At 41.5% G+C, this 24,335-nt stretch overlaps 1 protein-coding gene across 5 annotated transcripts in view; it reads right to left on the bottom strand.

Annotated features, from left to right (window-relative positions):
* Positions 1-711: 711 nt before the first annotated feature.
* The window catches only part of si:ch211-246m6.5 (von Willebrand factor D and EGF domain-containing protein), a 44,023-nt gene continuing 20,399 nt past the window's right edge, over positions 712-24,335 (bottom strand). For 2 of the 5 annotated variants that reach the window (XM_057830123.1, XM_057830122.1), the window contains exons 11-33: positions 23,023-23,216; positions 22,082-22,932; positions 21,857-21,993; positions 19,672-19,833; positions 19,484-19,588; positions 17,442-17,556; positions 16,750-17,015; positions 16,454-16,673; positions 16,255-16,392; positions 15,833-16,177; positions 15,556-15,693; positions 15,176-15,480; positions 14,648-15,098; positions 14,471-14,566; positions 9,421-9,516; positions 9,246-9,341; positions 8,893-8,988; positions 7,375-7,470; positions 7,206-7,301; positions 6,852-6,947; positions 6,669-6,764; positions 6,154-6,251; positions 712-1,671 (exon numbers count right to left, since the gene is read on the bottom strand). In XM_057830123.1, the coding sequence (XP_057686106.1) occupies positions 1,660-1,671; positions 6,154-6,251; positions 6,669-6,764; positions 6,852-6,947; positions 7,206-7,301; positions 7,375-7,470; positions 8,893-8,988; positions 9,246-9,341; positions 9,421-9,516; positions 14,471-14,566; positions 14,648-15,098; positions 15,176-15,480; positions 15,556-15,693; positions 15,833-16,177; positions 16,255-16,392; positions 16,454-16,673; positions 16,750-17,015; positions 17,442-17,556; positions 19,484-19,588; positions 19,672-19,833; positions 21,857-21,993; positions 22,082-22,932; positions 23,023-23,216 (4,305 nt within the window). In that variant the 3' untranslated portion in view covers positions 712-1,659. Of the gene's footprint in view, positions 1,672-6,153; positions 6,252-6,668; positions 6,765-6,851; positions 6,948-7,205; positions 7,302-7,374; positions 7,471-7,876; positions 8,989-9,245; positions 9,342-9,420; positions 9,517-14,470; positions 14,567-14,647; positions 15,099-15,175; positions 15,481-15,555; positions 15,694-15,832; positions 16,178-16,254; positions 16,393-16,453; positions 16,674-16,749; positions 17,016-17,441; positions 17,557-19,483; positions 19,589-19,671; positions 19,834-21,856; positions 21,994-22,081; positions 22,933-23,022; positions 23,217-24,335 lie in introns of all 5 variants that reach the window. The other 3 variants (XM_057830124.1, XM_057830125.1, XR_009062570.1) reach the window with 3 other exon arrangements.

Raw genomic sequence — 24,335 nt, 5'->3', positions numbered from 1 at the left:
CCAAAGCAGGGCTTCAAACCTGAGTTAGGGTACAAAATAAACTTTCAAACTGGGGTTTTTATTCTAAAGGAGGATTTCAAACTACCGTTATCGTTACAAATTAGGGTTTAGAAGCCCAGTTAACGTTTCAAATTTGCGTTTCAAACTATTGTTCGGGTTCCAAAGTAGGGTTTCAACCTAGTGTTCGGGTTCCAAAGTTGGCTTTTAAACTAAGGTTACATTTCCAAAGTAGGTCTTCAAATTCAGGCTAGGGTTCCTAAGTAGGATATAAAAGTTGTTTAAGGCTTTCAAATATGTTTTTAAAAAAACGGTCTTTACCTTGGTTTTGGTCTATAGTAGGGTTACAATTTAGGATTCCAAAGAAATGTTACGAATTAAGGTTAGGGCTCAAGTCCGGTTTCAAATCTAGTAGTTCCAAAATAGTTTTAAGGCTGTGTTACGGTTTCAAATTAGAACCCTAACCTTAATTTTAAAACCCTAAAGTAGGGTTAGGGTTTCAGTTTAGGGTTACAAACTAGTGTTAGTTGCAAACTAGGGTTTCAATTTTGGGTTCCAAAGTGATGTTACAAATTAAGGTTAGTGTTCCAAAGTCAGGTTTCAAATTGGAGATATGGTTTCAAATTTGCATTTAAAGTATTATAGGTAACTAGGATTTCAAATTTAAGATGGAGTTCCAAATTAAGAATTAAAATCTGTGTTAAAGTTTCAAATTAATTTTTCCAACTCAAGCAAAAATCCCAGTGGCAAACATTAAGCTGCGAAATATTCAGCCATGAAAATTCACTCGCAAATGTCTCCAGTGCGGTCGCAGTTAAAAGAGCTTGAAACCACCAACAAACGCTCCAGCAAAGCTTAGCTTTCATCATTTGCTGGACATCACAGTGGAAGTGGTGCAGAGCTAATGTGGCCTGATTAAGCTTTTAATCCTCATTTCCTTGCGACCTGCTGGCCCTGAACCTGGGCAGCAAAGTCAAATGTTCTCTGTTGCTGCTTCAGCGCAAAACACCACTTTTATCAATTTAAACAAGTACAATCTTTCTTTGCATTGTATTAAATGTTTCATTATTTTAATAAGGCACCATTGTTTGTAGTAATACAATTGCTGTGGTGCCCTCCTATTGGGACAAGATGAGAGTCACAACTTAAAATTTTGCACAGCGGCCTATTCACTTTCTGGAGAAAAACATTACTACAACTAGTGTAACATTATTAATTGATCAAATGTTTACAATAACAGGTGTAGGTTTGAGTAAATTCCAAGTGATAAAATTGTTGCAAGCATTTATTTTCAGAAAATGGTGAAAAAAACGTAGCTAAATTATGTTTCCTTCCTCAAGAAAAACAACAGATTATTTATTTTTATTTTTACAAAAGAACTATCACTTAAAGTCACCATGAATTCTATAGGATTTAGATAAATACGCAAACACCAGCAACAAATAAATAAATGGGAAGTTTAACAATCATAAAAATGTGCTGTGGACACAAATTTGTGGACTTAGATGGTACATCATGGTATCTTTGTTTTGCAAAGAGACAGTTGCCTCATTTGGATGGCATGCTCTCCAGGAAACGACTCTTCAGCTACTGGTTTGAAGACAGCAGGGGAGGACGAAGATTAACAGATGCACATGGATCAACCCAACCTTGACCCATTACCTAAATTGACAGCTGTAAAACACAAAATATCAGTTCAGGCATTTCGTTGACACGGGGTGTCTTCCTACGGGTAGGGGAAATCAAAGTGGAAGCTTTGACATTTTCACATTTGCTTTTTTAAAGGGTATTATGATACTAAGGGGCTGTGAGATATCAATAGAACCGTTATGTGGCAAGATGACAAATATTAATAAAGTTAACAAAAAAAATAAATCACATTCATGAGCAATTATCGAAAATAGATTGAAAATTACGAACATTTCCGAAAGTATCCCGGAAACAGCCGAATGGGGCGGAGATGTCACAACAAGGAAACAAAAGGTCTAGGCAGGTGCCATCGTTGTTTATCGACGAGGGAGTTGCGTTCGTGTTTTATCAAAAAATTGCTAAAATGGTCAAACCTGTCATGCTGTGTGGTGTACAAATAGCCATTTGTCGCAATGTAATACCCATGAGTTCCCGAACACGAGAAAAAGAGCTGGACTACGCAGACAATGAGTAAAGTTCGTCCTTGCTAGGGGACTAATTTTGCAGATCCAGCCTCCGGCACGGTTTTGTGTGGTGCGCATTTTACACCTGAAAGCTATTCGAACTATGGACAAATGAAATCAGGTTTTGCTAAGAAATTGCTGCTGAAAGCAGATGTGGTGCCCACCATACACGCGGAGCCACCTAAATGTTCCGAGATATCAAGAAAGAGGATGATGACTGGCTCTGATGAAACCACCTCGCCACCCCAGGCAAAGCAAAGGAGGGAAATGGCCAGAGTGAGTACTCTTTTATAATAAAAAACTAGGGCTGTCAAAATTATCGCGTTAACGGGCGTTAATTAATTTTTTAAATTAATCACGTTAAAATATTTGACGCAATTAACGCACTAGGCCCGCTCAGACAGATTTAAATGTCAGTACAGTGAAAGGCCAACTTGTTAATTGTGTTTTATGGAGTTTTTCCGCCCTCTGCTGGCGCTTGGGTGTGACTTGCATATGTTATGTGGCGTAATGTCGCCCTCTGCTGGCGATTCAGTGCAGCTGATTATTTGGGTTTCGGCGCGCTTTTCTGACGTGATTATATGTCGACGCGAACACACACTAATAGACAGTGCTATTCAGACTAGTGACGGGATCTGTCGTTCACTTGAGTAAACGAATCCATTCCGGTTCGTTCAGTAAAACGATTCGTTCAAACGAATCGTTCAACGAATCGTTCGCCCCCCTCATCTCCCTCCCCACCCAAATGAATCGTTCGGTTAGTGAACGGGAAGTGACGTTGCCGAACGAATCACCAAAGACCGCTTCGCAGTATAACTGAACGGGAAGTGACATTGCTTGGTCCCTCCCTCTCTTGCACATTGACCACTCGTCGTAGTTTCAGAAATGAGTGACAGGCGATATCATTCTGCTCTCAGAGACAGCCTCGTCTCCCTCCCGCTGCTGCAAAAGCGAGGGAGAACTTCCGCGTCGTCTGTCCTAGTTCTATGGGCTCAAAGTCATGGCTCGTGCTTGCATTTCGAATTAGGACACGGTTAAACATTTTCCTTTTGAGGGGGAAGTCGGGGTTTGGGGTCGGGGGCGCACGGACTTTCTTTAGCATGATCTTGCTCACATATACAATGCTGCTGCTAACAGCCAACGCGGCATGCCTGCTGTCACGAAAATAAAAATAAATCGAAAGTTTAATTTCTAATTATGGAACGGCCAACACATCATATTAACCTCTCGCTCTGTTGTATTTTTGTTTTTTATTATTAAAATGATCGTTTTGAATTTTTGCACTGGTATTAATAAATAAAATAATCCGGTCAGCTCCCCTGTCGTCCCCGCATCTCAGATCGTCAAATGCTGACGAGAAATAATTGTTTGCTTTATGATTTCGCCTTTCTACTCTCATTAGTCTGTTAAGAAAAATGTAGACATATTGCGACATCTCCCGTGTCCGCGCGCTTTGTTTTTGGGGCGCTTGAGTAGCACATGATGGACGGATTGACATAATTTGTCAAACCAACCGACACCCTCTGACACGAAAAAAAAAAAAACACTCGGAAAAAATTGACATGTATATACAGTTTCATTGCAAATCAGTATTATGGTGATCATACTAAATATTATTTTTTTTCTGTGCACATATGAGGTACATATCGCTGCCATGAAGCCTCCATATAGTGACAGTTCTCTGCCCGCTTCACTGCCGTCACGCGACCGCAGCTCAGGTTTTGCTTGCCTCGTAGCTACGCGTGTTTTAAATTACTGTAAATTTGATAGTATATGGTCATAGGCACAGTCCCGAGTCTGTTGAGAAAAGTAGAACACTAAACCATGCTCGCTAGATTTGTGTGGTGTTTTTGTCTTTTTGAGCAGCATTTGATAGGCTCCACGTTAACAAATATGTGACAAAGTCGTTTCCTTTCATTTTATGACTCGTTCACCGCATAGTCATTACTGGAAAGTCAAGTTAGCAGCAAGCTAGGTCAGGAACCGGAGGACCGAATCACTGAACGGGAAGTGACAAAACTCAGTCTTTCCCCCCTGCCTGCACGCTGGCTGCTTATTGGCCACACGTGGAAATGAGTGACATACGCCATGATTCTGTTTCCGCTCCCTCCCCTGCCCGCGATGAGGCTGGCGTCTGATTGGTCGTGTGCGATGTCAGAAGACGCTGCCGCTTGCTCAACGCCCTCCCACGCAGCGAACAAGCGCCACCAACTTCATAGAACGAATCAGTGCAGATGGTGATTAGTTCGGTCTCGTTCACCCAAACAATTCGTTCAAAAAGAACGAATCGTTCGCGACCGATACAACACTAATTCAGACCAGCTAACGTCCGCATCCAGTATTCAGTGGCAGTTCTCATAGCCCCATCACACTGTTTGTGTCTAATACATGCATCGCTTGTGAGTTATATTCCTCCTTTGTTTATATTCATGAGCATTAGATAGTTATTGATGATGTGTATTTGAATTTGTTCACATATATGGTGAAATGCAGTTACATTGTTAGATGCTTGTGAGCTAATTGGCTAGTGCTACTGCACAAATGGACACGTGTGTGTACATTTTATGTTATTTTGTGATTTATGCAAGTTATTGACACATTGCCTTGTTATTTTCAGTTTTACAAAAATACAAGAAATGTGCTCCTGTCAAAAAGAGATGACTTCAGTAAAGCCCATGCAACTTTGCCACACCGTCTGATTTCTTTTTGGAACTTATGTTCGCTATCTGTCAATTTGTGTACTCACACACATTGAGGACAGAATAGGGCTAATAGTTTATTTTTTGATTGAACATTTTACAAATTTTATTAAAACGAAAACATTAAGAGGCGTTTTAATACAACATTTCTATAACTTGTACTAATATTCATCTTTTAAGAACTACAAGTCTTTTTATCCATGGATCACTTTAACAGAATGTTAATAATGTTAATGCCATCTTGTTGATTTATTGTTATAATAAACAAATACAGTCCTTATGTACCGTATGTTGAATGTATATATCCATCTTGTCTTATCTTTCCATTCCAACAATAATTTACAGAAAAATATGGCATATTTTATAGATGGTTTGAATTGCGATTAATTACGATTAATTAATTTTTAAGCTGTAATTAACTCGATTAAAAATTTTAATCGTTTGACAGCCCTATAAAAAACATATCACACATTGGATATAGGACTGGGGACATGTATGAATTATCGCTCGTAAAATGTATAGAACAAATCCTCTAATCCCATTCATATTTTTGTCTGTTGGCAGAGCGAAAACCTATGATAGCACAATAAATGATAATTATTATATACATTACTTTATTTTGCGGTCACGGTGTATCAGCTTCACAAAAAGAAATGCAAAACAAACCATTCGGTGATTCTGTTGCCGCCGGTGTTTCATCAGTGTGATTGCTCCCCTCAATGATCCTTTCATTAGGCTGCATTGACTTTCGTTTGGGCTCAAATTGACAGCCCAAAACACCAAAAAAAGGTTCATAACTCTCCTCGTCACCATTAGAAGAACGTTCGTTACGTCGGATTCGTCGCTGCAACTAGAAACAAAATTGTCCGCCATCATCGCCGCCATTCAGTACTAAGCACTGAGCCGGTTGTTTCCTTGTTGTGACGTCACTCACACAATATGCTAGATTTCCAGGATCTCGGGCGCCGGTCGTTTTAGCTTGACAATCGATCAAAATTTCTATCATTTTCTTGGTGTTGCGATGTGTGTAATTACACAAAGTGGCATGATATGAATCCAAAAGGCATACGTTTATGGATAAATGATGGAATATTAGCATTTCCCCAGGTGTTGTAATACCCTTTAACATTCATAAATGCGTGTTGATTTTCAGGGACAGAAAACATACGGTCCATAAGCAAAGTGTACATTTTTCAATGCTGTTGCATCAAAATATTGTATATACTATACTTTGTAATAAAATCATTTAAAAAAAAAAGGTGAGGGGTTCTCCATACTTTTAACCAAGTGAAAATTTCTCTTACCTTCCTTTTGCAGGGAGCACCTGCAAGTCCGCTCTGACACGCACAGAAGTTGGGCTTCACACAGCGGCTGCCATATGAACATTTTTGCTGACAATGAGCTGAGGAATGACACACACAATAACTCAGTCATGTTCTGATTTTCTGATCTTTTTTGTGACATCCCAGTTGTAAGTAGATTGAAGGTATCTGCCAAAACTGTCCAACATTGTGTTTTAAAATTTGAGACAGTTGACCATTCCTGACTTTGGTTCTCTGTATTTTTCCTTGAGTGTACCAACTTATGTCTGAGGTTGTTTGTGGGTTTGTTGGCGTTGCGTTTGGAGAAAATTGTTCTGATTTTCAAACCAGCCAACTACCGCAGTCCACCTCCTTTTTTGCCCTCAGGCTTGGGCGTAGTGGCTTTTTGCCTTTTTTTGTCAAACCCTCCACAGTTTGGTTAACCACACTTAGATTTCATGTGCAAATTGCCTTGTGTGCATACATTATGTGTGGCCCATGATGTGACTGATACTCACGAATGTTGCAAAACATTCCGTGCCAGCCTGGTGCGCATTGGCAGGTGTTTGGCCCCACGCATTCAGCCCCGTTCAAACAATTTTGCTCGCAGATGGCTGAAAGGATACATACAAAAACGTGCTGATGTGAGTTTTAGCTTGCCTGAACAAATGGGGAACAACAGACGAACGATGAGAACACACGCTTGTCACATCTGTTTCCTCTCCAACCTGACGGACAGTCGCATACATTCGGACGCACGCATCGGCCACCATTTATGCACATGTGCTCGCACACGCCTGAAGAGAAGGCAAGAGACATTGGCGAAAAGTAAGCAAGCATAAATACTGTGTTACTCTACTTAAATTACTTTTGATACTTAATACGGGACACAATGAATACTTTTACTGAAGTAATACTCTGAAAAGTGACTTTTACTCATACCAAATATATATTCTGTTGCTATGCTGTACGTATACCCTAGTATCGCTTTAGGCGATTACAAACAAGACTGCTATTTGCCATGAAAGCAGCGTGAAAAGCAGTTAATGACTGACTTTGTTCACATAGTCTCCCAGTGTATCCTTGCGGGCACGAACACACGTTATTCCTCATGCACCGACCACCATTTTTGCAGGGCGGCGTGCAGATGGCTACAGAAGGAGGCAATACAATCAATGGTATTGCAGTCAAAGGACAGAAACGCTGTAATTCTGGTGTACGTACCATTTTGACACTGGGCGCCGTAGAAACTGCGAGGACACTCACAGGTATTGGGCTGAATGCACACACCGCCATTCAGGCAGAAAGGAGTGCAAAGAGCTACATATGGCAAAGATCAGCATAGAGGCAACATGGATATACATCAGGGGTCCCCAACGATCGGGCCGCGGACCGGTACCGGTCTGTGGCGCATTTGGTACTGGGCCGCGCAGAAATAATAAATAATTTATTAACTACTGCATTCTGGCCGATTGACTTTGGCCTGTGCCACTTAACACACCAATATCCCTGTCTACTCTAGATATATAACTACAGTATAGGAGGTCGTCATAGAAGTGCATTGATTGGACTGTTAGCAGTACATCTTGTTTTGTATATCTATGTGCGCTTGGCCTCGATAATAACGTATGACGTAGGTCGTCGCCCATCATATTTGTTTCTGGAAATAATTAGCCCCCCACACTAGAATGACTAAAAAGCAGACGTCTTTGGACAGATTTCTTACAGGGAAAAGGGAACCTGACGAGCCAGAAGATGAGCCTACAACCTCGAAGAAAACAAAATCTATGCTACTTCCCAATCACTAAAGACCCACGACCTGCGAAGGAGTGGATTCGTGAGCCGTATCTGAATAAACCGAGTGATTCGAGCATGTCTGTGCAACAGGAAGATCAGCTTGTAGAGATCGCAAATCACGGCGACCTTAAACGTACATTTGAGACAACAACTCTACCGAGGTTCTGGATTAAAGTCATTTCGGAATATCCTGACATAAGAGAGCACCGAAAAGTGTGCTACAATTTCAAACATCGTATCTTTGTGAAGCTGGCTTCTCTCCCTCTCCCATCACATCTAGATGGGACCATCTCTTCTCAACGAAACAAGCTCTGGCCTCCCACTGATTTAGCGGATGAGTTGTATTTCCTCTGTACTTTACACAACGGGGCTAAAAACAAATGTTTATTTTATATTTGCTCTAATTTTCTGCCGCACATTGCCGGTGTTCTGACAAATTTGGCATGCGCGTAATGTTAAAAATGATCGCGAATGCAGCGATTCCAAAGTACACACTACAAACTTTCTTTAAAAAAAGGAATATTAACGTTTGCCATGTTAGCTGCACACAACAACTGCACGCAGCTCTCTCACTTAACGACTTCGCCGTGTCGTTAAGCATTCATTTACGCCATTTTCGTGTTGCACATGTATGTTTATGATGTAAATTGTTTTTTAGCACCGTTGGATAACATTGAGAGTCCAACTGAATATAAAAGAGGGCTTTTTTCACCGCCAAAAAAGCTTTGGGAGCAAAATTTTATAAGGGTGCAAAATTTGACAGAAGACCAGTCCGTGAAAAAAAGACCCAAATCACACCGGTCGTTGGTGCAAAAAAGGTTGGGGAACCCTGATATACATAATAATAATAAAAACTACAGGTTCAATGCAACGGAGGAAAATAAAATACATATTTTTCACTGAGTTAATACATGGACAGTTTTAAACTCAATTATCAAAGCTCACCTGTCTCACACAAAGGTCCACTCCAGCCAGACTGACACTTGCACTCATCTGGCGAGACACACCGGCCACCATTGTGACAGTGACGGCTGCAAATCACTATGACCAACAACAAAAACACACACAGCGTCTTGAGTATGCTTATGTGAGCTCTATTACAATTCATCTGAATAGTACGGAATGTAGCACAGTGGTACCTTGAGTTGGGAGTTAAATCTGTTCTAAGATCATGCACATAACTCAAATTATATATCAAATAAATTGTCTCTATCGAAATTCATTGAAATTCCATCAATATGTTACTGCCCTCCCAAAAACACCCCAATGAAAACAGAGTGAAGTAGCTCTGAACTTACTGGTCTCACATCGCGGTCCAACAAAACCATAAGGGCATGAGCATGTCTGCAATCCTGTGCATGTACCTCCATTTTCACACGCCAACCTGCACAGAGCTATGCACATGGATATTAATTAGAGGCAGGAAAGTGCACACTATTTTTACTTGGCCCTAGTGATGAAATTAATGTTTACCTTCTTGACATGTCTCTCCATGAAACCCAATGGGACACTCACACACCCCGGGAGCGATACATGTTCCCCCATTCACACACACAGGATCACATATCGCTGAGAGGAAAAACAAAACAGGATCATAATTTGTGATGTAATCCTTTGGTTGAACATAGAAACTGATCAGTAGCCATTTCTTTTGTGAATTCCAAAAACAAAAAACAAAACAGAATCGTAATTTGTGATCTAATACTTTGGTTGAACACAAGGGCGTAGGTTTGCGGTGGGGACATAACATTACTAACTTTTTAGGATGCTGAAATTATCCCCACCAACTTTTAAGCAACCTTATTTGCATTATGACTTCAGTTATATACAGTGGGGCAAATAAGTATTTAGTCAACCACTAATTGTGCAAGTTCTCCCACTTGAGAATATTAGAGAGGCCTGTAATTGTCAACATGGTTAAACCTCAACCATGAGAGACAGAATGTGAAAAAACAAACAAACAGAAAATCACATTGTTTGATTTTTAAAGAATTTATTTGCAAATCATTGTGGAAATAAGTATTTGGTCAATACCAAAAGTTCATCTCAACACTTTGTTACGTACCCTTTGTTTGCAATAACGGAGGCCAAACGTTTTCTGTAACTCTTCACAAGCTTTTCTCACACTGTTGCTGGTATTTTGGCCCATTGCTCCATGCAGATCTAGAAGAGTGATGTTTTGGGGCTGTCGTTGGGCAACGCGGACTTTCAACTCCCTCCTCACCCCGTGGCATCAAAATGATAACAAGAACGGTGAGCAAAAATCCCAGAACCACACGGGGGGACCTAGTGAATGACCTACAGAGAGCTGGGACCACAGTAACAAAGGCTACTATCAGTAACACAATGCGCCGCCAGGGACTCAAATCCTGCACTGCCAGACGTGTCCCCCTGCTGAAGAAAGTACACGTCCAGGCCCGTCTGCGGTTCGCTAGAGAGCATTTGGATGATCTAGAAGAGGACTGGGAGAATGTGTTATGGTCAGATGAAACCAACATAGAACTTTTTGGTAGAAATACAGGTACTCTTTTTTGGAGGAAAAAGAATACTGAATTGCACCACACCCACTGTGAAGCATGGGAGTTGAAAGATCACGCTTTGGGGCTGTTTTTCTGCAAAGGGACCAGGAAGACTGATCTGTGTAAAGAAAAGAATGAATGGGGCCATGTATCGAGAGATTTTGAGTGAAAATCTCCTTCCATCAGCAAGGGCATTGAAGATGAGACTTGGCTGGGTCTTTCAGCATGACAATGGTCCCAAACACACAGCCAGGGCAACAAAGGATTGGCTTCGTAAGAAGCATTTCAAGGTCCTGGAGTGGCCTAGCCTGTCTCCAGGTCTCAACCCAATAGAAAATCTGCGGAGGGAGGTGAAAGTCCGTGTTGCCCAACGACAGCCCCAAAACATCACTGCTCTAGGGGAGATCTGCATGGAGGAATGGGCCAAAATACCAGCAACAGTGTATGAAAAGCTTGTGAAGAGTTACAGAAAACATTTGCCCTCCGTTATTGCCAACAAAGGGTACGTAATGATTTGCAAATAAAGTATTTAAAAATCATACAATGTGATTTTCTACAGGCCTCTTTAATATTTTCAAGTGGGAGAACTTGCACAATTAGTGGTTGACTAAATACTTATTTGCCCCACTGTAGGTCATTTAGATTGTCTTCCTATATGTTGTGAGGATAGAATTGATCCTACCATTATTAAGTGAATTACAGTACTTTCATTATGTTCAGACTTACCATGACCCCTTTTCACTCGCTGAATGTGCCAGTCCATTTTTTCCCCCTCACACGCACGTTTGATTGGCTCATGACTTGAACCCCCCCCCCACACACACACACACACACACACACACACGCACGCCCATTCACAGCCCGACAGAAATACAACATGCCGCCTCCCCCGCCCCCTTCGAAGACGAGGGATATTAGAATGTAGAATATAGAAGTAATGTAAAAAGACGTCAATATTATGGCGGTGGGGACGTTGCCACTAATTTTGCATCTGCTACAGTGCTTAAAGTCAATTTTACTCACTTAGATTTCTTGACATAAGAAAAACAGCTAGCTGAATATAAGACTAACAGACTTATTTTAAGAAAAAAGTTCATATATTTAATCTTAAAAGAAAAACTTGTTTGTCAGAAATGTTCTTAATGCAAGAATATTGTTCAAAACATTATTTGAAAGCAATTTTTTCTTGATATTGCTGAAAAATGACCAACATTTGGATGTATGGGCTTAATAAAAACAAATACTGTAGTAATATTTACTTAAAGTAAGTGGAAGAATCTGATGCATTAATCTGTTAACTAGCCTTTAACATTCAAAACAAAATGGGAGAAAATTATTTGACTAGATTTAACAAAAAATATCAGATTAAGACGTTATAAATTTACAGTGTCAAAGTTAGTAGAGGTCAATACAGATTTATTTCGCATTAATCATTAAGCCTATTAATTAATTCGGTTCATATTGGTGAGAAGTGTAGCCCTGACCCCTGTTCGCCAAATATATTTGGTCTTGTGAATGTCCCGTCCCCAGCAAAAAGTGTACATGCAGGTTATGCTCTTATATCGTCCCTACAAATATTGAGACCAAACCTACGCCCCTGGTTGAACATAGAAACTGAAGTAGCCATTTCTTTTGGGAATTCCAATCCCAATTCAAATGGAGTGGTAACATTGTAATTTAGTACCATGATTTTCAATCCATCTTCAACCTATATTGAATTGAATACATTACAAAGATACTGAATGTTTAAAACTGAGAAACTATCAATATTAGCAAAGAATTAGTGATGTAACGAGGCGCGCCGAGCCTTCGAAGCGTGTGTCGAGTAATGAAGGGACGTTTCCGCGAAGTGTGTGCCGAGGCTCGCTTCATTTAGGGGAGGCTCCGAAAATGACGACGTCCGAAGCCTCTCTGCCCAGCTGTACCACATGATTGGTTCAGGGAGTGCTTTAGAATTTGCCACGCGGTTTTAACAGCTCGCTACATCTCTGGGTCCATTAAAAATGTGGGTGTTTGAAGGAGAGTTGCGATCGGGTGAGAGTTTGGAGGTAGTTTCGAGAGTGAAAGGGTTAGGAGTGAGGAGAGAAGGAGTAGTACAATACTTGTAGTTGGTTGATAGGATGGAGCCAGCAAGAAGGAGGACTTCCCCTGTGTGGAAAATATTTTGTTTTTAAATGAAAATGAATGAACCCCCATCCTGTACATCAATGTTCAAGTTACACTGTTACAGTCAGCTGTCTGATTATGTTCATGCCAACTTTAGCAGTACAGGCCAAAAGTTTGAACACACCTTGTCATTTGTACATTTTTATTTTCATCACTTGACATTATAAACTCTCACGGAACGTATTATTAACTCTCACTGAAGGTAAAACTATGAATGCACACGTATGATAGTCAGGATGGGAATTGTGTCATGGCTGACTGTCCTCATTAAATTCGTCATCTGACGAGAACAAATCCTGGGATCGAGTGTCCTCCATGTCTTGTACATCCAACTCACGTTTAGCTACGTAAGAGTGGTCCATATTAAGTGCTCGGTGCGCATCAGCTAGCCACTGTACCGCTGCATCGGACGTGTCTGGATCAGTTTGAGTGGCAGCATCACTCATATTAGGTGAATACGAAACAGACACACTTACTGCCAGATGAACTGACAGTAGAGGTGAATTATTACCTTCCTCTGTGACTAGCGGTACGCCTGAAGGTTCGCCTACCGCTATAGCGACAGGAGTGGCTTGCCTGCTTAAGAGAGCGGCCAGAGTTTCTTGTCTTTGGCGCTTTGTTGCGCGCATTTCACTCTCTATCCGAGCGCGTTGAGGCTTTCTTGTGAGGGAAAATAGTTGGAACAGCTTTTGATTTTAGTCTCCGCTTATATCCAGCCGCTCCGGTGAGCTCTTTCATAAGTTGTCGTCGACTAAAAGCCTCGAACACGGTAGGAGAAAAATGGCGAGAACAAAGCCTTGGGTCTTTGGGAAGTTTTGTCAGTCTACAGGCAATTTCCCCAAACCTTTATGCTCTTCTTGTCAGTAGGAAATCTGTGGAGGCTTACATCACTCCCCTTGTTTCCATTTGACTGGAAATTGCATCCAAAAGCAGCACATCGTGGCATTTCACTTAGCGAGTTTAGGCAGTAATACAGAATTGTTGTACACAATTGGAAACGTCCCATTTACGTCATCACTCCGAGCCCGCACAACATGGCACCAACTATTGGTCAAAATATGAACTAAATGTTATAAAATATTGCCATTGATTTAACATTTTATGTGTTTCTAACAACATATTTTAGTACAAGAGAACAATGGTGGTTTATTAGAGCCTACATGTCTTTAAGACAGGGCCGGCCCAGGCCATTTTGAGGCCGTAAGCAAAATAATGCAAAGGGGCCCATATTTTTGGTCCACCATTTCGTCACAGTGTACTGTGAAACCCATACATGCAATCCAACCCATACGTCCATATTTTGTATATTAATCAGATTTTGTTGCACTGCATACTTCAAACTTCTCACCCCAAATGATTGTCAGTACTTACAGTACATAGCGCCAAACCTTTTTCTAAAAGAGGAAAGAAAGAAGTTGAGGAAGAACTTTTATTTTTTTTAAGCTTGTAATCAAGTATCAAAGGTCAAATAAAGCAAACTGTAGTAGACAAAATAGAATATAAATTAAACAATTGCCAGATTGGGGGCCCCCTAGTAGTCAGGGACCCTAAGCAGCTGCATAATCTGCTTATAGGCTGGGCCGGCCCTGCTTTAAGATTGAGGATCCCTTTAAAAAATATCCTGTCTTTGTAGCGTATTCAATTAGATGTAGGTTGAGTATGATTGAAAATCATTTTATTTATTTATTAACACAACATTCCAACTTCATTTGAAAAGGGGTTTTAGTTTGGTTGGTTTGTCCTACCTATGCTTACACTTGACAAACCCTTGAAGACCATAGTTCATAGAAAGCCAAATTCCCCTGCAGTGTTTATTGTAAAAATCATTTAAAATTTACCAGTTTTACAGTCTGAACCAGTGTAACCCGCCTTGCACAGACAAATGTTGGGAGCTGCACATTCCATGTTCTGTCCACAGGTGTGTTTGCAAACAGCTTGGAACATGGAGGCAAAAGATAATTAAAACAAAAGAGCTACCCAACTAAATTGTGGTTAATAGGTAATCTCAAACTTACCTCGACATGTCTTTCCATCACCAGTGAACCCAATTGGACAGTGGCCGCAGTGGAAACTACCATCCAATGATGCATTGCACAGGACACCAGGAAAACATGGTCTGTCAGCGCATGGCACCAAGTTTTTCTTACTCGTCACACCACTACTGAACCATGTGTGGATGGAAGACGCTTTCTGTACAAGTGGGATATGATTTGGAGTTGACAGGGTCATTGTTGCCTCCTCCTTGTCTGCAAATGACCCAGTCTCGGGCAGAGAATAAGACAAAGTTCCAAAAGTTCCCATTAGAGGCTGTGCTGGTTTCAGAGATATCCAAGGTTTGGTTCTAGTAGACACAATATAGTTGATAAAGGGATGGGTTGTCTGTTTGGCCTTTGTTACAAGGACAGATTGAGGTATCAGGCGAGGAGAGGCTGGAGTTACTCTGGAGGGTGCAGTTTGTTCAGACAGCTAAAAAATAACCACAAGCAGAAGATGGGTTAATTTAAACTGAATCATGAGGATGCGATTATCCCCATTAGACTCACTTTTGGAACTGTCACATAGGGTTTCAAAAACCCCTCAGAGGATCTGGTGTTGTCACTATAGGTGGGGGCAATAGAAACAGCACTGACTGTTGATCGAACAACATCAAAAGTGTTCACCTCCCTCCTTAAGTTGCCACCTCCCCCTCCAACAGCTGGGGCCTGACGTAGTGTGGTATCTAGATTGACAGACAAGTGTTTGATGCCTCCTCTGGAAGGAAGGGCAGGTAAGTGGGGGCTGGACACTTTGCTGCTGCTATGTAGGAATCGTCTCCTTTGACCTGTTTTCTGCAAAAGATGTTCGGATGCTGAGGAAACAAAGGAGACAGCATTATGACTAAGCTTATATGTTAACAGCAACAGGCTCTGTTCAACCTCCATACCCGCCTTGGCACTCTTCATGCATATTCGTCCATTTCCATAAAGGCCAGGTGGGCAGCGGCCACAAACATAGCCAACATGTGGCGGCCGTTTGTTGATGCATTGAACACCAGGAAAGCAAGGTCTGCTGTTGCATGTTGCTGTGTGATTGACAGGCAGATTTTTAAATATATATATAACGAGTCAAACATTTAACAGAGTCTCCCTTAAGAGACTCAATTGATGAATTACTGATAACATTTTTCTAGATTCCTCCAAATAAAATGTAGTGTTCATTACCTGCAGCTGCTTTTGGTGAGATTTGTATCTCACTTGTTTTCTCATTAGTGTTGCTGATTTGTGATGGAGCAACCTGGACTACCTCAGGTGTTTGGCTGGTTGTATTTTTGGAAGTGTCACTGGTTGTATGACTATGGGAGACAGAGCTGAGGCCAATTACTGAAGCCTTCCTCCAAGTTGTGTGTTGAGGCTGTGGCTCTTCAGGCAGTTTATATCTTGCCATGATCCTAGTGACCAGGGTTCTCTGGTCAAATTGAGTTTGGTTCTGCAACATCGTGTCTTTAACCTTGTGGACAGTGGTTCTTGACCCCAACGTGGACGTGATGGTCACAGGCCTCATGTTCACTTTATGAAGGAGACTGATTACCACATGTTTTCAGCATTAATAGGTCTAAGGCTTGTGAAATTATGACCATTCTTACCAATGCAATTTGTACCATTACCCTTCATTCCCATGGGACATGGACCACAGTGATAGGAACCATAACTGTTGAAACATTGGACTCCTGGGAAACAGGGTGTCCACTTACACTCATCTACATCTTCCTCGCATGTTGCGCCTGGAGAGAAATGAAAGCTGAAATCAACCACAGAACATCAGGTCCAGAACAAAAGTAGTACCTGTCAGGCCTACAGGACAGTTGCATCTGAATCCGCTAACAGTGTTAACGCATGTTCCCGCCCTGCAAGGTGCTGACAAACATTTGTCTACATCTTCATGGCAGTGGTTTCCTTGTTTCCCATTAGGACATTCACACAGGTACTTGCCACTGCCAGCAGGGAAGGTGAAATCAGTCACACATGTACCTCCATTCTGACATCCGCATGGCACCACCTGGATCTGTGCAGTCACAAACCAGTTATGTACATTCAACAAACGTAATCATACACATTATTTTTTTATTATGGAAAGCTACCTGAACTGTGAAGGTGTCTTGAGCATTGCACTCATCTGATAGTGTGAAGTCAAATGTTGACTGATGCTGCTCCTCATTGGGAAATGCTGGCACCTTCCAAATAAGAAGCCCAGCTGGCGAAAGGATAGCACCATTTGGTCCATTGACCAACTGAAAGAGCAGTGCTGAGCCCTCTGGGTCTGAGGCCGCAAACTGGAAGACAAAGTTCTCTCCGGCGAATGTACGCACTTCACCCTGAGGTTGATGGAATGTTGGCGGCTGGTTGACTGGAAAAAAAAAAAGTGTTTTTACAAAGGGTTTTGCACTTAAAAAAATATATAATTTTTTTAACAAGTGGTGACCCTCAGTCAGTGCTGTTAAAACAATGAAGCATATCATTGACTCCCTGTTGAGGGGGAAGAACAGGTGCATGCTGGGAAATCTCAGCCCCTTTCATCTACTAATTGAGGCAAACCGGCTCCCAGTAGCCAACTTCACAGTAAGATCAACTGTTGTCTGTCTTTCAGCAGCAGGAGCAGTGACTTTAGAACACAAATGTTTTGTCATAAAAGGATTCGAGCACATGCTGCTGATTCTTTGGGCCTGAATCCACATCCACATCTTATTGGTAATTGTTGACATTCCTGGAGTTAGCAACTGAAATCCCCACTAATGACTGGACTGTGAACATTTATGAAGTCACACCACTGTACCTTGGTTGAATGACCAGGTAAATGTGGAGGTGTTCGGGTCACAGATCAGGCACGGACTTCCTGGGTTTGTGTGTCCTTCTGCAAAGCACATTCCGTCAATGTTACACGTCCTGTCCTGCCAGAAACAAATTTACAAAAGAAATTGACCATCAGAAGCTACATTTTTTTGTTTTGCTGCTTGTGGTGAGCTCAAATAGGCTTCTCTTTGCAAATTCGTTCCATAAAAACGGATCCAATAACAACAATAACCCCATGGGATTTTATGGTTACAATGACCTTCTATGTGTAGGGAAAGGGCAAACAACATCTGCATTTGTCACTCGTGGACCTCCACTGACTAGGTAATTTATGATTAGTCAACAGAAGAAAATCAAGAGATACAGTGCCTTGCAAAAGTATTCGGCCCCGTTGAACCTTGCAACCTTTCGCCACATTTCAGGCTTCAAACATAAAGATATAAAATTTTAATTTTTTGTCAAGAATCAACAACAAGTGGGACACAATCGTGAAGTGGAACAAAATTTATTGGATAATTTAAACTTTTTTAACACATAAAAAACTGAAAAGTGGGGCGTGCAATATTATTCGGCCCCCTTGCGTTAATACTTTGTAGTGCCACCTTTTGCTCCAATTACAGCTGCAAGTCGCTTGGGGTATGTTTCTATCAGTTTTGCACATCGAGAGACTGACATTCTTGCCCATTCTTCCTTGCAAAACAGCTCGAGCTCAGTGAGGTTGGATGGAGAGTGTTTGTGAACAGCAGTCTTCAGCTCTTTCCACAGATTCTCGATTGGATTCAGGTCTGGACTTTGACTTGGCCATTCTAACACCTGGATACGTTTATTTTTGAACCATTCCATTGTAGATTTGGCTTTATGTTTTGGATCATTGTCCTGTTGGAAGATAAATCTCCGTCCCAGTCTCAGGTCTTGTGCAGATACCAACAGGTTTTCTTCCAGAACGTTCCTGTATTTGGCTGCATCCATCTTCCCGTCAATTTTAACCATCTTCCCTGTCCCTGCTGAAGAAAAGCAGGCCCAAACCATGATGCTGCCACCACCATGTTTGACAGTGGGGATGGTGTGTTCAGGGTGATGAGCTGTGTTGCTTTTACTCCAAACATATTGTTTTGCATTGTGGCCAAAAAGTTCAATTTTGGTTTCATCTGACCAGAGCACCTTCTTCCACATGTTTGGTGTGTCTCCCAGGTGGCTTGTGGCAAACTTTAAACGAGACTTTTTATGGATATCTTTGAAAAATGGCTTTCTTCTTGCCACTCTTCCATAAAGGCCAGATTTGTGCAGTGTACGACTGATTGTTGTCCTATGGACAGACTCTCCCACCTCAGCTGTAGATCTCTGCAGTTCATCCAGAGTGATCATGGGCCTCTTGGCTGCATCTCTGATCAGTTTTCTCCTTGTTTGAGAAGAAAGTTTGGAAGGACGGCCGGGTCTTGGTAGATTTGCAGTGGTCTGATGCTCCTTCCATTTCAATATGATGGCTTGCACAGTGCTCCTTGAGATGTTTAAAGCTTGGCAAATCTTTTTGTATCCAAATCCGGCTTTAAACTTCTCCACAACAGTATCTCGGACCTGCCTGGTGTGTTCCTTGGTTTTCATAATTCTCTCTGCACTTTAAACAGAACCCTGAGACTATCACAGAGCAGGTGCATTTATACGGAGACTTGATCATACACAGGTGGATTCTATTTATCATCATCGGTCATTTAGGACAACATTGGATCATTCAGACATCCTCACTGAACTTCTGGAGTGAGTTTGCTGCACTGAAAGTAAAGGGCCGAATAATATTGCACGCCCCACTTTTCAGTTTTTTATTTGTTAAAAAAGTTTAAATTATCCAATAAATCTTGTTCCACTTCTTGATTGTGTCCCACTTGTTGTTGATTCTTGACAAAAAAATTACATTTCATATCTTTATGTTTGAAGCCTGAAATGTGGCGAAAGGTTGCAAGATTCAAGGGGGCCGAATACTTTTGCAAGGCACTGTAGTGGTATGGCTCTCTGTTTATCATATGTTACCTTTAATTCACAGGTTCCTGAGTGAGATGCAGTGCACACCTGACAAATACCATCATAGATTGTCAGCACCTTGGGTAAACTGTACTGAGAGCCATCGTTGGTTACCTGAGGTGAATGAGGGGATGAAGGATGACAATTTTATAAAACAACCAAAACAACTTTAGAAGTTGTTAGGAAAACGTAAGTACCTGGATTTCCCACCGTGCATACGGTTGATTATCCATCATGAAGTCTTCTGTGCTAACGGCTGCACTGCTCAACGAGGGGATGCCACAGTCCAATGCTTTGGAACTGAGGAAAGTTGCTTTTGTCTTCTGTTTTTCCCTTGGAATCCAAATGCCATTTACATACTGCAGAGGCACATGTCCATGTTAGGAGAGAAGATGTGATCTTCTCGAATACTTGAGCCATACAGTGGGGCAAATAAGTATTTAGTCAACCACTAATTGTGCAAGTTCTCCCACTTGAAAATATTAAAGAGGCCTGTAATTGTCAACATGGGTAAACCTCAACCATGAGAGACAGAATGTGAAAAAAAAAACAACAGAAAATCACCTTGTTTAATTTTTAAAGAATTTATTTGCAAATGATGGTGGAAAATAAGTATTTGGTCACCTACAAACAAGCAAGATTTCTGGCTGTCAAAGCGATCTAACTTCTTCTAACGAGGTCTATCAAGGCTCCACTCGTTACCTGTATTAATGGCACCTATTTTAACTCATTATCGTTATCAAAGACACCTGTCCACAATCTCAGTCAGTCACACTCCAAACTCCACTATGGCCAAGACCAAAGAGCTGTCGAAGGACACCAGAGACAAAATTGTTGACCTGCACCAGGCTGGGAAGACTGAATCTGCAATAGGTAAAACGCTTGGTGTAAAGAAATCAACTGTAGGAGCAATTTTTAGAAAATGGAAGACATACAAGACCACTGATAATCTCAATCGATCTGGGGCTCCATGCAAGATCTCACCCCGTGGCGTCAAAATGAAAACAAGAACGGTGAGCATAAATCCCTGAACCACACGGGGGGACCTAGTGAATGACCTACAGAGAGCTGGGACCACAGTAACAAAGGTTACTATCAGTAACACATTGCGCCGCCAGGGACTCAAATCCTGCACTGCCAGACGTGTCCCCCTGCTGAAGCCAGTACACGTCAAGGTCCGTCTGTGGTTCGCTAGGGAGCATTTGGATGATCCAGAAGAGGACTGGGAGAATGTGTTATGGTCAGATGAAACCAAAATAGAACTTTTTGGTAGAAACACAGGTTCTCGTGTTTGGAGGAGAAAGAATACTGAATTGCATCTGAAGAACACTATATCCACTGTGAAGCATGGGGGTGGAAACATCATGCTTTGGGGCTGTTTTTCTGCAAAGGGACCAGGATGACTGATCTGTGTAAAGGAAAGAATGAATGGGGCCATGTATCGAGAGATTTTGAGTAAAAATCTCCTTCCATCAGCAAGGGCATTGAAGATGAGACGGGAGTTGAAAGTCTGTATTGCCCAACGACAGCCCCAATACATCACTGCTCTAGAGGAGATCTGCATGGAGGAATGGGCCAAAATACCAGCAACAGTGTGTAAAAAGCTTGTGAAGAGTTACAGAAAACGTTTGGCCTCCGTTATTGTCAACAAAGGGTACATAACAAAGTATTGAAATGAACTTTTGGTATTGAGCAAATACTTTTTTTTCTACCATGATTTGCAAATAAATTCTTTAAAAATCAAACAATGTTATTTTCTGTTTTTTTCCCCCACATTCTGTCTCTCATGGTTGAGGTTTACTCATGTTGACAATTACTGGCCTCTCTAATATTTTCAAGTGGGAGAACTTGCACAATTAGTGGTTGACTAAATACTTATTTGCCCCCTCAGCTCTTCTCAGGATGGTTTAAGGTTAGCCTAGTAATCACCATGTGCAGTATAAAAGACAAATAATATATAGTGGCTTGTGTTGCTACCACATTGTGATAGATGAAACAATAGTATGTAAATAGTATGTAAACAGTGTTGCATCAAAGCATCAAGACAGCGAATTCAACAGAGAAACAGAACTGAGGGCAGAGTCACAACAAGATGATTCAAAGTTAATGTCTGTGCCATTTTCCTAATAAGAGTTTAAATTTTGTATGCCATCCTCCATGTAGATGTTTATATTTTGTATTTGTGGGCTTGCTTTTTCATTGAATGGCCCATTGTTTATTTTGGCTAGACTCCAGTTTGTCTGGTCACACACCTTTTTATTGTGATACAGTGATGCATAATCTATTATTTTCGTACTCCACAATTTTTGAAACATATCAAACGGAACTAAACCCAGTAGCTTGGTGGCAAAAGGTCTTTAAAAGAAGCTGAAAGTCACTCACTTTAAGTCTGGTGGCATGGCAGCTCAGGTCGTCTGACTTGATGAAACCCAGTCCAAAGACTCTGACCTTGTGGCAGTCGAATGCTCTGAGGTCACAGAGGCCGCCATTTTCCAGATCACTTAGCTCTACTGGCTGGCCTGCCCCAATGCAAAAACAAAGATATGATCTTTTAATATATGACATTCAATACAATCAAATAAAAATATCGTAATAGGGCTTATTCACCAATGGTTACGCTGCAGTCATATAAGCTGAAGCTTTTGTGACACTGGCAACCAAACTCTGTGCACTCTCCATTGCCATTGCAGTAATTCGGGCATTGCAGTGCTTTTACCACGTCCCCAAGGTGACTAAGCATCCCGTGGTCTCCCTGGGCCCGATTGTCTAGCAGCCTCCTCTCGCACTCATTCTCAAGGTAGGGCAGCATTGCATCTTCCCAGGCCAGGTCATCTTTTAACTGTAGGTCCAGCATGCAGAGATTCACAGCCTCTTCAAGGCGACGTCCCAGTAGCCCACGGCACACGGTTCCAACTGTAGAGTTGGATAAAACTACATGGCACACCTCCAGCGCTTTGCCAGAAGACAGGCCACTTGGCGTGGGCCATCGAGGTTGGACCTCTGGCCGCCGCTTAATAAGATGATCTTCTGGAAAGAAATAGGCAAGGTGCGCCAGGTCAGCCTGACTGATGCTTTGAGAGGCTGGCTCCATCTTGAACATTGTCTGCCTCCTCATTCTGTCATCAGAAAGCCGTTGGTCATCTCTGAAATCTTCATCATTATGGGCATTGTAATGAGAAGCCCTTCCCACGAAGTACTGACTGGAGGACATGTTGAGGATGTTTCCCTCTCTTTCTGGACTTTTGATGTATTCCAAAGTTGTGTCCAGTGAAGGGAACAAATTTGTATCATCCACATTATCCTGTGCAATGCAGTCAGTGAGAATGGATGGATCAGCCATATTCCCTGCTGCTCCACGAAAAGAACTGTAGCCTTTCTGGCACCGGCAGAAAGGTCTATTTTCCTCGCTTCTCAAGCCTGGAGGCATTTTATCAAATAAACTCTCTCCAGGAGCTATCCTAACCCAAACATGTAAACGTGTGAAGAAAAGCAAAAAAAAAAAAAACAACAACAACCAATATCGAGATCGATAAAAGGACGTAACCCACCTCCAGTCCTCTATAAATGCATGCAAGTCGTCATGCACTCCCTTGTAGCCATGGATGTCGTTGTTGATGTTGTGATCAAAGGTGCCACAAAGCCCTTGCGTGTTGCCATAGTCAACACTTGGTGCCCGGATAGACAAGCTCATCCCCCAGTCGCCAACATCGGCTCGGACAAAGGCCCCGGATGGAAAGATAATCTGCAAGTGGAGTGGAAGCAGCTCATTCTACTTCTTAGAGGACATTGCCTGTTTTACAGAAGTAAAACAGACGTGACTACTACTGACCTGAGTGGAAACATTGACAAAAACTTTAAGTGTCAGTCACCAATCAGCAAAAGAACATATTATTAATATAATAGTCAGATCTAGAAATTGTGGTGGTTTATCCATCATGACAAAGGTTACGGTCTATTTGATCTTCTGAATTAATTTGCTATCATTGATCATGTTGGCCACGTCTAGAACTTACACCGGGTCTATTTTTGAGTCAATTGATGTCTCAAAAGGTTCTTCAATTGAGGTTCATAAAGCATCTTCTCAACTAATACACATTGCAACTACAAAATATAAGAAAAACGTTACATATGTAACTAAAGCTATATTGACTCATATCATTCGCTGTGCTTTGGTCAAATCTTAGTGAAAGTTTGTTTACGAGGGAGGCATTGATAAGTACCTGTTACGTGCAAGGGGGAGGGGAGCGGAGGGTGCTTCAGTACCTGCCCCTTTGCCTCTACATTCCCAAAGTGGTCCTTTTGACTGGGATTGTTTTTGTTGACGTGTGTACATATGTGTGTGCTGACCGAGTGTGCAGGCACATTACCGAGTACTTTACTTGAACACCGAAAACAACGTAAAAAACAAAAAAACAAAAAACGATGTTACCCGTAAACCATGTTCGAACAAATAGTGAAAATTCTTGTGGGGATTTTTTTTACATAATTAATAATACGTAATTTTCATTTATAGTTTTCTAAAATAATAACTGTAATCATCCCCCCCAACCCCTCCCATGGCTATTTCGATCCATGTGCGTCTACTCCATATTTGTCAGTTCTCTTCACGTTCTAGAAAGGTACACATCTTTAAGTTCTCGTTTTAACCTTCTAAATTTAATATTTGCAATCAGTCCCTTTATTTTATTTCCTGTGATTCTGGTGTTTGTATGAATCTCAATGTGATAATTTGGTAATTCCATTCATATGCATTTTGTGGTAAAATTTATATTTATGTATTGTTCCTGCTAGCCCCCCATGTTAAGTGTTCTGTCTTCTCTCTGGCTTCACATGGTTATTGAGAGCAGAGGTTGCGCTAGAC

Source organism: Corythoichthys intestinalis, chromosome 2 (genome assembly GCF_030265065.1).
Source record: "Corythoichthys intestinalis isolate RoL2023-P3 chromosome 2, ASM3026506v1, whole genome shotgun sequence".
Taxonomy (NCBI): domain Eukaryota; kingdom Metazoa; phylum Chordata; class Actinopteri; order Syngnathiformes; family Syngnathidae; genus Corythoichthys; species Corythoichthys intestinalis.
This window is presented reverse-complemented; position numbering and strand designations above follow the sequence as displayed.